The sequence below is a fragment of the Gallus gallus genome, chromosome 3 (genome assembly GCF_016699485.2).
Source record: "Gallus gallus isolate bGalGal1 chromosome 3, bGalGal1.mat.broiler.GRCg7b, whole genome shotgun sequence".
In the NCBI taxonomy this organism is placed as follows: domain Eukaryota; kingdom Metazoa; phylum Chordata; class Aves; order Galliformes; family Phasianidae; genus Gallus; species Gallus gallus.
Window position 1 is genome coordinate 54,874,868 of NC_052534.1, and position 12,984 is coordinate 54,887,851.

Below are 12,984 nucleotides of genomic sequence, written 5' to 3' on the forward strand. Positions count from 1 at the left end.
AAGTTACACATCTACAATGCCTTTTACAGCCTCCAGGGAGATCAGGTGGCAGCTTCCCATGCTGAGGGGGAAGTTGGTAGAAAAACAATATAGGAAGGGAAATAAGCATTATTTATAAGTTTTAAGCAGACTTTTTCATATTCTTTACACAAGAACAATGCAGTTTGAGAAAGGTAGAATAAGCTAGACTGACACAATGACTTTTGGTAATAGTCGTTGAACTTTGTTGCAGACCCTTTACAAACTGGTGATGACACAAAATAGCAGCAGAGGAGGATAAAGTCTAAATGATAAATCAGCTACAAGATGACCCAACACCATAATGCAATCACAAAAGACATAAATGTTATCATCAGATGTATCACACATGTATTTTCCTGGATGTTGCAATAGAAGACATGGGTGAGATCCCAGCTAAGTATTGCATGTTTCTTGTCACCGTCTTTCAGAAGGGATAAATTCAAAATTAAACTTCTACAGCATTTATGTATGTCTTCTGACTGTAACAATGCTTGAGGTCTGTGGCACTGCAAAACAGTTATGTTCCATTTATGGAACATATGCTTTACACCCAAAAGGGCTATGAAGATAAATGCAGAGTCTCATTTACAAAAGGAGCCTTAAATGAACTTGGCTTTCTCGTTCTAGTAAAATGAAAGGTCTTCATTGGTATAGACATCAAAGAGGGAGAAATATTGAAGTTAAAAACCAATACAGACACTAATTAAGATATGGTAGTTATTAATATATTTAGGTTGGAAATCTAAAAAGGGTTTGTAATCATAAGACCAAAAAAAAAAAAAAAAAAAAAAAAAAGGCCAGAAACACTGAGGAGAAGATCTGAATCAGAATCTCTAGAATTTGTGAAATAAGAGTACCAAAAAGATACCAATGTGGCATCTGTTGACTCTTAATCCAATAGCAAGTAAGTGGTTTCACATGGAAATATGACATAAAAGTTGAATGGATTCAGTGCAGAGGATAAAGGGAAAGAACAGCATACTCACCTGAAACAGCCAAAGTCATTGTGCAGGCACAGGAATTACACTGGACAGTGGGATCCTCTGACTCAAGTAGATCCAGAATTGGCTCAAGCAAACCCATTTGGACAACCATTTCTTTGTCAACTATTCATAGATTCACGAAGAAATGGACAAACAAGAAAGTAAATAGTTAAAGACTTCATTAAAAGAATGTATCTTTCCTTTGGGGTCTATATTTTGATTATGCAAAATAGACCTAACATAGAAACAGCCTGAAAGGCACTTAAAATCTCTTACTTGGTTTGCTTGATTCATTGTCAGACTCAAGAAAGAATGTAAGAGATGTTCAGATGCTTTTAAATATTTCTACCAGCAATTCTATTTTCAAACACACAGTTCATTTTGGAAACTGAAACTACAGTTTTCCAATAGGTTCATAATTTGCTAATCTGCCCTCCATGTTCTGAAGTCTACCTTTATAAATACATTTTTAACGTGTCCTCTGCAGCTCCCAGACACTAACTCAATTAAATGGGTCCCAGAAGCTACAGAAGACAGTCAATTATACTAAAGATTGAGGCATTTTTTTCCAAAATGCAAGCAATTTAAGAATATGTTTCAGTTAATTAGTAAAAGGAAAATGAATGTCATCTCACAGACAGTTTGTTTCTGAGAGCTGTATCTGTTGCTTGAAAGGGTAAGTGGTGGGCTCTCAATCCAAGAAAAAGAGTAGTACAGATATTCCCACACCAGCCTGAGAAAAAATGTAACAGTCTTTGCAAACAGATCCAAGATTACTTGCCACATGATATAGCATTGCTCAAGGGACGTAACATATCCAGAATCTACGTGGCTTGCAAGTGAACTCACATCTGTCCTATCTAGAACACAAAAAATGGGAATTTGGATCTGTGTAAACCTCACTATGGAGAAGTGCCTTCCTTCTGTACTGGGTCCTACGTAAGAGATGCACCAGAACGGGAAATGCGTTATTAATTACTCACTATTTCCTTCCAGCAAAAAGTTGACAAGGGACAAGGAAGACACCTGTTGCACCTCCAGGTCAGCAGACCGTAGTAAGGCATAGAAGGGCTCCAGATGCTCTGCTGGCAGGGGAACATTCACTGCAGGAATAAAAGGAAATGCTCAGGAGTCTCATCATTCACATTGCTCTTGGTTTTCACTTTTCGGTCTTGGGCCTGAGTTGTTATCATAAATGGTCTGAGTGGTGTTCCCCATCATTTAAGTTACATTGCTACAGGCAAAACAGGCCAAGTTTCCTGAGAAGGTTTTGAATAATCAAGTACTTAAAAAATATGGGAAGGAAACCAACATGCCTTGCTACCAAACAAGTCATTCCACCTCATAGCAGGTCCTCATGTTGAGTAGTCTGCACTTTTTTAGCCAGAAAAAAATGCATAGGATAAAGCTTGAGGTACAATTCTGAAAAGCAAAGAAATAAATAAACCACAGCTTGCTTATTGCAGGTATTTCTGCCTTTATGTAGGACTCAAACTCTTGTTGGAATCTTATTTGGCATATCAAGGCTGACTTCTAGTTGTTCACAAATTGCCTCAAGAACCAAGCAGTGGCTCCCACAGAGTAGTGGGTACAAACCATAATGTTTCCTTCGTGTCTCCACTACAACCTGACTTTGAGGGCTTTGTCCTCTGCCAAAAACTCATGTACTGCAAAACCTTAAAAGATCACTATGACCACTTCCTGCTGCCACATTCTCGGCGTGTTGCTCTCAGGAGATTCAGAATACACTGACTCCAGATACTTTGGAGTCTGCTGATTTGTTTTCAACACAAACGACAGTTTTTATAATCATGAGAGATAATCTCCTCATAGCAAAACCCAGAATGATTCTGCCCATATGGCAATGACAGCGTTTCCATTTTTCCTGGTAAAAAACACAGCAGGAAAAAAAAATAGAGTTTTGATTAATGAATCAAAGCAGGTTTCACAGTTGGAAAATATTATTTTATTTATAATTATGTGGAAATTTTCTAAGGCACTGAGATAACTTACTGTGCTGGCTCATATGCAAATAATAGAGAGCAGCAGACTGCTGTAGACCTGGGTTTTCTGAAAAAGCTAAGATCCTCAAGGCTTCCAGAGGGTCCTTTCCCAGTGGTGACATTTCAAAACCTAAAGATAGACAGTTACAGCACAGACTTAATTACACTTGAAAAGGTATAGTTTACAAAAAGGAATTAAAGTTTACAGCCAATCAAACAGGTAAGGATTTTTGTACTAAATCAGCTCCATAGAGCCCACCTATACTCTTCATATTTCCAGGAGTAGCAGCAATAAACAAACCCAGAATAACCTGTCCTTGGCAGTGCCTCTTACGAAGTTCTTGAAGCTAGTGATTGGATGCAAGACAAATTATAACCTTTAGACACTTTTATGTTATCCAGTATAAATGCAGGTGTTCTTGTTCTCCATAAAACTCCTATTGCTTCCTGAGTCACAGAAGGTTTTGTTAATATATCAACTGAAAATGGCTTTCTTAGTTATGAGCTACAGAGCAAGAACATATTTTTAATTTACTACTTTTTATTTTTGCTGTGTTTTCTATCCTTTGTATTATAATAATGGATTTCAAGAAATATCAATGTGGATTGCAAATGGGCTTGCCTCAGGCTCAAATTCCTAGCATGTGTCTACCTGTTCTTGAGTATGATAGTTCCCCTATGAATAAAGCAGATGTTCAGCAATAGCCATCAAGAGTACAGCAATAGCAGTCATCCATGATTTCTGTAAGTTACTGCATTATGTGCTTACAGTGCATGGAATGGAACTGCAAAGAGGAAAAAAAAGAGCCATTGATCCAGAGCTCAACACCATCAAATGTTGAAAAGGTAATGTACTAAATATTGACTGGTGGAGCACACAGGTTCACAATCCATCTTTAGGCAAGATTTAAGCAGTACATTAAAGAATGAAATATCTCTGTGAAGAACAAGATCTAGCTACTTTTCCTCACATGGGATAACAGGGATGTGAGGGATGAGAAGGTTGTGAGCTTTCATGACTCAGTGTGAAACTCAGCCAATATCTCAAGCAACTAGAAGCTGCTGACATATCAAGAATAGCAAATGCTTACCTTCAAGGTTAGGCAATTGTGTTTCACAGAAGAACTGCTTCATATAATGATCACTTTTATTTAATAGTTAACAATAAACACAAAGGGAAGGACTAGCCACCAGTGTGTGCAAGAAACCTTGAGAAAAAAACAATGATCTCTTCATGTAGTTTAATTTCTTTCCTTACACACTGACTACCTGAATCCCTCACATATCTGTGCATATTTATTTGGGAGAACGATAAAGAAGAAGCCACACAAAATCTTCACCTGCTTATCAAACATTTGCTGACCTAGCTAACAAATGAAAATGACCAATCATAAAGTCTTTCCTTGCACTCAGCTGTCCAAATGCCGGCTCTCTGCTTATTATAATTTGTCCAAACATGAGGATGGGCTTGCTCATCCCATCTCGGAATAAAATACACAGGTGAGTGCTAAAGTAAGATGTATGTGTCTTGGTTCTCTTCCTGAGGCTCCCATACCTATCTTAGCAGCAGAGTTTGGCCACTCAGAGAACTAACCTTGGTCCTTCTTCCTGGGCCCTGTGTATCTCCTATCATAGACATCAGGACTTCCATAAAAGCACGCATGGCCACCTCTGCACTGCTGCCACAGAAGCTCAAGGCTCCGTGCTGCTCTATCCCAGCTCCTCAGAAGCCAGGACAAACTAGCCCTTTGCAGACCCACCTCAGAGAAGAAAAGATTTCTCAAGAAAACATACATTTATTCTTTTCAGGAAGCACCAGTGGATGCTGTAAAGGGCCATAATCTCATCATTTTTTCCAGACCACTCTTTCCTTGCACCTGATCTCTTAGTTGAGCAGGGTTACTGTCAAGACATTCATAAATGGTCAGGAGCACGTTAGCTTTTGGAAGAAAATGTTCAGCTTTGGAAGATTCTCACTGCAAACAGAACTGAAAGGTAAAGTCCTGTTCTGGATATAGATGTTGGGATTTAGCCAGTGCTTCATATGCAGCAGTTAATTAAACATATCAACAGCAGGGGATCCCTGTGTTCAAAGAGTAAGGACATCAGCTGAGGCTAATCCTTGTGTAGTTCAATCAGTCAGCATCACAACAATCATTCCAAAAGTTGTTCCATGACAGATCATTTTAAACAACTTTATCTGTGTTACATCAAGGATAAATATCTCTCTTGGTTCATGTTACAAGAAGGCAAGTAAAGAAATGCTGGTCTGTGTTGTCCTGCACCCTGTATGGAAACGAAAGCAAAAGGATATGCAATTTTGTCTAGTACCTTCAGCCCAAGGTTGTTGAACTTAACATAGTGCATGCAATTAGCTGTAAGACAAAGCAAAAAATCAACAGGCAACTGCCCCCTCTTCAAGACTGAGACAAGGAATGCTTTCAGGTTGGACAACTGACAAAACACACTCATCCAAGAAAACATTCTGTGACAGTAGTGATGAAATTAAAAACAAAAGAAAAGTTTTCCTACTAATATGTTGTATCTTAGAACAGGATTGAGAGGACACCCAAGGCAGATGAACATAGAGTTACAGGTCTACTTTGATTCAAGCTGAATCTAGTGATTGTGTTCAAGCTCTGTGCCTTAAATACATACACAAAAGTGCATACTGGCGGATCAGTTTATTGGAGTTTGGGGAAGCCCTCTGAGCCCAATGGCATTTGTCTCAGGGTGTCCTCAGCCTTCCCCACATACAGCACAGGCACCTTCAGTGCAGCTCCAGGTGCTCTGCACCAGACCATAGCTGTACATGAACAACTCAGCCAGGACCATGCTGCTGTTTCCTGCTAACAGGCTCCTGTAGCACCTAGTGTTGACACAGCCCTCTTTCCAGCTTTGTTGATTCATGGACTGACTGAAAAAGTTACTTTCAGTTACTAGAAGGACTTGTTTTCATGAAACGTGTGTACATGGGTCATATTTAACAGTGGCGGCACAGAAGAAAGGGACAGAGCAGTTCCACCTGAATCCTACTCTGTTGCCACAGAGCTTGCCACTCAAGCTCTTGGTGTCCCATACACAAAGAAAACGCTCAGTGGTTCTGTCCTTTCCTACACCACTCTGCCATGTCAGAGCAGTTCAGACGGCAGTCTGTTTTCAGCCCCCCAAAAGATTCTCCTTCCCCTTTCACGATCCTTTCAAAAACCTCATGCTCTTACCTCTTTCAATTTGCTGCAGAAATTCCTGTGCTGTCACCCGCTCATGAGGCTGCAGGACGGGCTTGTACAGCTGCCTGGTTTTTGAGCCATTCTGTTTCAAGCAGGAGCACTCGCTTATCAGAGCTAAGCATTCCTTTATGCTGTGCACCAGCTCTGAGGACATCTTCTGAACTAAGGCCACAAAGTCACGCAGCAGCTGCATGCACCGTCCACACAGCTGACCCATTCTTGCTCCAACAGCAGCAAAAAAAAACCAACACAAGAGGAAATGGAAAGAGATGGAAAAAAGAAAAGTTTCTTCCCAGCTTGTCCACGTTTTGCACTTACTTGCCACCTTGGTGTTTGCCCGGTGTTACAGATGTCAGCATGACACTATGTGCTGCTGCTGTGAAGGAGACAAGCTTCTGCACCGAAAAAGCTACATTGCGCAACAAAACAGACCTCTGTGGATCTCCCAGTCTATGAAATATTACTGAAAAGGCCGAACCTGAGCCACGCTCAGACACCCTCCCTCTTCTTGAAGAAAAATAAGATGATGACCTAAACCCATTCCATGGAGAACAGAGTTTAACTCCTGGAGTATCCACCGAAGTCTTCATGAGGCTAGAAAAGCAATGGGGTGATGAAAAAAACAACGTCCGTTTTTGTAAGGCAGTTTTCCACATGAAAGGTAAAGCACCACCTTGTGTGCATGTGTACAGGCTGGAACTGCCAATAGGAGAGGAAGACTGGGAGGAAAAAAAAATAATAAGCTTGTACACTGACAGGTTTTTCCAGTTTTTGGTAGACTAGAACAAAAACCCTGTTGGGCAAGCGGCTCATAACTCAGCCAAGTGAGACTCTGCAAATCAGCAAGAATGGAAAACTGGAACAACAAAAACATTCAGTGGCCAACTGAATTTAGAACTGGGAGTGGGCAGGGAAAGTTAATGATGGGCTGGTGTTGCTGTCTTGATTGTAAAAGTCATCTGCAAGTTTTTAGGCAGAAAAGGGATGTTAAGGTAAAAAAGCTGTTCTCTTTCCACCCCACCATTTTGCATACTTCACCAGGATGGAGCACGTGCCCACCCTTGGCTGAGCAGTCTCATAAATGACTTTGCTCTAATTAGAGCAATTATCATAAAGTGATAATTGTAACATTCTTCAGGTTTTGAGTAAAACCTCATTTGATACAAGATCACCTTCATTACGAAACCAGCAGGTATTATCTTGACCAGAGTTGATGACTTTCAGTAACTTCTATAAACTTATTCTAACCATTGCATTTGGTTAAGTGGTAAGTTTTAGTCTCACTGTCCTTCAGTGGATCTTAAATTTCTAAATAAATCATTTTTGAAAATGCAACCCCTTGTTTTGCCCCCACTTTCAAACATCAGTGAGCAGGCCCACCCAAATCTCAATGGTCTGTCTGGTGCTGCTGTTTCTTTCCTTCCTTCCTTACTTACATGTAATATAGTTTTCTTAAACATTGCACAGATACACCCAATCCATATCCCAGAAGTTGTGAGACCTCTCCTGCATGTGCAGTTGAGTCTTGGATTCTTCTGGCTATTTCCTCAACCAGCTTTGCAAGCCGTCCTGGTCTCTGTTCTGCTTTTCAAACCTATCAAAAACTAGGTTAACATGCCCATTTTCGCAGCATGTCTTCTGGACATTTTCAGTAGGAACCTTCTAAACCATGGGGAACCTTGTGATCTTAAGGTTTGGCTTCTGCCACCACTTGCTCTTCAGGTTTTGCTTACGATCATCCACCCTCCAGCTTCCATCCTAAAAACAGTGAGGTGGCAGACCCTGGGAAGCCATCACATGGTCCTTCTGCCTCCTGTTCTCTACTGTCTACAGAACAGTGTGGCTTAATTGTGAGGAAATATTTTAAGGTAATTTGAACTGTACCACACTCAGATAAGAAAAAAGCAGGGCTGTTTCAACAAGACACTTGCTAGCAATCACTGTACTTCTGTAACATTTACTTAATAAGCATTTCAAATTGTATTACACACATTAAACAGCTTTCCAATGTATCTGTAAGGAAGACATTCACATAAAGATTTAAAAACAAGTTTCAGAGGTTCTGAGCTCTTGTAACTCCATGTAAAATTAATGGGAATTAAATGAACTCAGCAGACCTGAAGATTAGGCTGTAATTTGCCTGAAGGCATAGAACTCAGGTATCCCAATACTTAATCTGATGATTCAGTCAGGAAATTGTTTGTCTTTGATTTGAAACCACTACTTGAAGACAAGATTAGAAGGCTAGTTTGTGGGCCTTCGAGCCTCCTTCAAAATTAATGTAGCTGTAGTAATGCTTAGGTTGCAATCATAAACCTCAAGTTTTTGATCAGTTTCATGACCTAGATGTGATTCTTTATCTGACTGAACAAATGTCAGCTTGAGACTGCAGAAGTAGAAGCGAAAAAGTCAGCAGTGTTGTAACAGTGTTAAACCATTTTACTTAAGCCTTTATTCTTATAAAGAAGGTATTCTGATGTTACAAATAGTAGAAGACCCACACCCTACATCCTGATTCTTCTTCCAAAGGAAAAAAAATCAACTCCCTTTGTAAAATGGACAAAAAGTCTCTCCACCTCACCTCCATACAGTCGTGTGCAAGAGAGGCTTTTCCTAGCCTTACTGTTTGAAGACTATTTGGAATTCTGTATAAAATGCATTTTGAAGTTCTAATCTAGTTGCCAAATGATAGATGAATGCTGTAAGTAAATGGCATTTTCTTACAGAGCTTCTAGTTGTACAAGAATTTACCTGGTGTGTAGTTACTTTGTAGAGGACAGAATATTGCTTTTGGACAGAGTCTCCTATGCATCCGACAGGTTTGTTTGGTTATTAAAAAAGATAAAACCTAAAAACACATTTATGCAACACTAAATTCATCCACCATTTCACTCATGCAGAACTCCACTGCATGAACCACTCCTGGTAATTCATTTATCTAGTTTCCAATGGCATGCTTTCAATAGCTCAAAAATGACTGACATGGGAGGGACATATGCAAAAACTCTTCCCAGCTTGTATTCGTTTTAACAGACCTACACAACCCTCAGACTTGGACTGACATGAATATTGGAAAAAACAGGGATCAACAGTGCTACAACAGCAAATACTTTCTTCCTAAAGGAAGAAAAGGATAGTCTAAGCTCCAGATTTTAGAAATACTATTACCAGTTCACTGTGATTTTAAGCTATCATCTGTGGAAAGAGGATTTTGAGGGAGCATAGGAGAGAGGCAGGGGTGGAGAAAAGTGTGCTAGTCGAGAATGAAAATAGATACTAGAGAGAAATAGATCATAGATAGATAATAGTTAAATGACTGCTTAAAAACAGTGAACTGAATTAATATACACTATTAATATTCAAGAATACAAAAATTTGAATATTGAACAAATTTGATTTGCCCCATGTTATTCTTATTGCACTCTTTGACTCGTGTTTCTTTCACTTTTTTCTTACCCTTCTGTTCAGGGCTGAAGAAAATTCTGTACAATTCAGAAAGCTGTAAGACAATGACTTTGTATTACTGCTGCTTGGTTAGTGGTAGATTTAGTTTACAAGATGACAGATCTCCCAATGCTCAGCAGGTCTTTGTTGTCCCTGTATCTGAGGTTAAGATCTCCTCACTTGTACTAATTCAGTGCAACTTTTCTTTAAATCAGACCTCTGAAATGTTGCGGCTTCAAGATAACAAGAAACCAACACATAAACCAAAAGCATTAAGTTCTTGAACTGCAGACAAAATAGCAAAATAAAATAATGAGCCAGGAAAAATGGCTGAGAAAGTAGAACAGCTCTAAAGCCGGATTCTGATTTGTTACTACATTCCCACTAAGACTTTCTTTGAAAACTAAATATAGATGTATATACATACATATACATATAATTAAGAGTTCAGGAGAAACAGACTATAGTCATTTAAACAGAGAGGAAGCCAGATGCCAGGACTTGATAGATCTGGTTTTGTGAAAAATTGCCAGAGGTTGCTCCATGACACAGTTAGGGAAAGCTTTGTTTGCATTATCATTTCAGCAGAGTATAAAGGAAGTTGCTCTCCCTCCATCAAATCCCTTGGCTGAGGTATTTACTCATCCTCACTCAGAGGCAGAGTGCCATCTACTGAAGCATCCCCTTTACATAGCTCCCTGGAGCCCATCCCAGTCCTGGATTGACAAAATTTACCCAAGGGTGCTGTAAAACTGAAGAGGAAGCTGATTTACGTGTGATTCTCTACTGTACAGTAACAGCTGCATGTAAAGGTATAGGCCAGCACCCTGACTTGTGACAGTCTGTGCTCCAGTTTTGTGAAGCCTCACTCTTGGCTTCTTAATAAATCCTTGGAATTGAGGTTACATTATCATTTTGTAACACTTAGGAGCTTCATTCCCCAATGGGTGCTCAGATTTCACTGCTAACTGTTAACCATGGACTTTCCTAGTAATTTCTCCTCTCTATGTTAGTGCTCTGAAGATGTACAAGTACTCAGCTGAGTCACTGATAGTGAGGACATGTGATAGCAGCCAGCAGGAGTTTGGCTTGGGCCAGTGATGGCACAGTATTATTGTGCAGCTCTAACTCTATCTTCTTGTTGTCTTCACCTTCATACTTCACTGTAAATTTTCTGGACTCTTCCTGTATTCAAATAAAGTGATGCCTTGTGTCATACCCACAGATGCTATATGCTATAATAAAAAATACGTAACTAGATGAAAATAAAAGCAGGAAAAAAAAATGGAACAGGAGGTAGTTGCATGAAAATATCAAAAGTAGGTCAGAGGTGACTACAGACCACAGAAGTTTAATCAAATAAAAAATAAGTATCCAAAATTTGCTGAGGAAAATTACCACTGAGAGGCAGAGAATCAAGTACTTGAAGAAGTACACCAGCTTGCAGGACAGAGACAAAGGGAAATGTGTCGAGTTCTGTTTAATAAACAATACTCTGGAAAAGAACTGGTATGGTATGTTTCAAGGCACAGGTGCACATCCTGCTCTTCTTATTAACTTAACAACAGACTGCATTGAAATGCCACACAGCCTGTAGCTCAAATGCCAAATGTTTAATAAAACAAGGCACTAAGCAAAGCTTGAAAAAAAATACTTTTGTTTGTTGTAAGACGAATGCAGTTACAATGATGAAAACAAATTTGCAAAACGTTTCATATCATATTATATTTATTTATTTATTCATTTGTTCTTCTGGACCCTCAGTACGTTTTCTTAAATAGAATGGAGAACTGAAAAGTAGAAGTGACCACTCCTTCCAAATAAGCTATATCCCACATATCTCAGAAAACAGAGGGGAGAGAATATCCCAAGTTGGCACAGACCCACATGGATCATCTAGTCCAACACCTAATATGCTCATACTAGAATACACAAAAAGGAAATAACACGAGCATCCTACAGGTCTTTGGGATCATTTAAAATGTGTGTGTGACCAAATCCCACAATAATTCTGGAAACCTTGCCAGCCCTAGAAAGCTGACTCCTGCCCTTGCGTGCATTGTCAAGCACTTACATACTAACAGCTTTAGAGCTGAATACTGAAAAAGCTGCAGTACATGTGTTGCCCTTCTGCTACATGTTAATTACCACTTTGTAACAGAAAAAGTGAAAAAGAGGAAAGGGAACCACATGTCTGGACCAGACTGCCAACATTTAACCACAGCTGGTCAGGGCAACAAAGCTGATGAAGGGTCTGAAGCACAAGTCTTATGGGGAACAGCTGAGGGAACAGGGACTGTTTAGTCTGGAGAAGTCTTGGGAGATCTTATTGTTCTCTGCAGGTGCCTGAAAGGTGGCTGTGATAAGGTGATGGTTGACCTCTTCTTCCAGGTAACAGTGATAGGACAAGAAGTAATTGTCTCAAGTTGCACCAGGGGAGGTTCAGGTTGGATATTAGGAAAAAATTCTTCTCAGAAAGAGTGGTGATGCATTGGAACAGGCTGCCCAGGGAAGCTTTGGAGTCACCATCCCTGGAGGCATTCAAGAAACGCATAGATGTGGCACAGGGATATGGTTAGTGGGCATGGTGGGGATGGGTTGATGGTTGGACTTGGTGATCTTAGGGGTCTTTTCAAACCTTAATGATTCTGTGATTCTACAACTGAAAACATCTATTGTGCTTATGTTTTGGCAGGAGTCATTCGTTTAGTGGCTGCCTCTGTCAAAGTCTGTATTTGTAGAACTTAGTAGCCAAAAGTAATCCCATTCTGGAACATTAAAACAACACTATAGGTTAGATGGAGGTAAGAAGTGTGTTACTTAACACAGGAAACAGCAAATCAGTGTTACAGGGTCCATCAGCTTCACATGTTCCATTCCTTCTCCCACCACCATTACGTTTTGGCTGCTGCCCAGTCATCGTGCCTGAATTGAAAAATACTGCAAAAAACTGAGCACATGCATCTTTTATTTACTTATTTTATAGATGTATTTATTTATATATTCTGTCTCATCCATACTCTGCCTTTTTAAAAATGCATCAGACCAGTGAGATTTGAGTAGCATCAACTGCTGCTTGAGGACACACTCAGCTGGGGTTGGAGTAGATTATCCTAGAGATCCCTTCCAGTCCCTACTATTCTGTGATCTGTGTGCACCAGCTAACGCTGCTCACTCGCAGCCCTTTACCGCACTTTTCCGCGGCAGAGTAAGCACTCAGCTAATTTCCCCAGGTCCGCCGTTCTCAAACGTTGCGCTGATGCATTGCAACCAAGCGATATGCAAACATCTGCTGCAAAAGCT

The 12,984-nt window shown here is 39.9% G+C and overlaps 1 protein-coding gene across 10 annotated transcripts in view; it reads right to left on the bottom strand.

Moving 5' to 3' along the window:
- Positions 1-6,917, bottom strand: part of LOC421690 (vacuolar protein 8-like) — a 26,328-nt gene extending 19,411 nt beyond the window's left edge. For 9 of the 10 annotated variants that reach the window (XM_046939122.1, XM_004935708.5, XM_046939120.1 and 6 more), the window contains exons 1-4: positions 6,229-6,917; positions 3,018-3,137; positions 1,988-2,107; positions 1,008-1,127 (exon numbers count right to left, since the gene is read on the bottom strand). In XM_046939122.1, the coding sequence (XP_046795078.1) occupies positions 1,008-1,127; positions 1,988-2,107; positions 3,018-3,137; positions 6,229-6,454 (586 nt within the window). In that variant the 5' untranslated portion in view covers positions 6,455-6,917. The remainder of the gene's footprint in view (positions 1-1,007; positions 1,128-1,987; positions 2,108-3,017; positions 3,138-6,228) is intronic. The other variant, XM_015284183.4, reaches the window with a different exon arrangement.
- Positions 6,918-12,984: the final 6,067 nt, after the last annotated feature.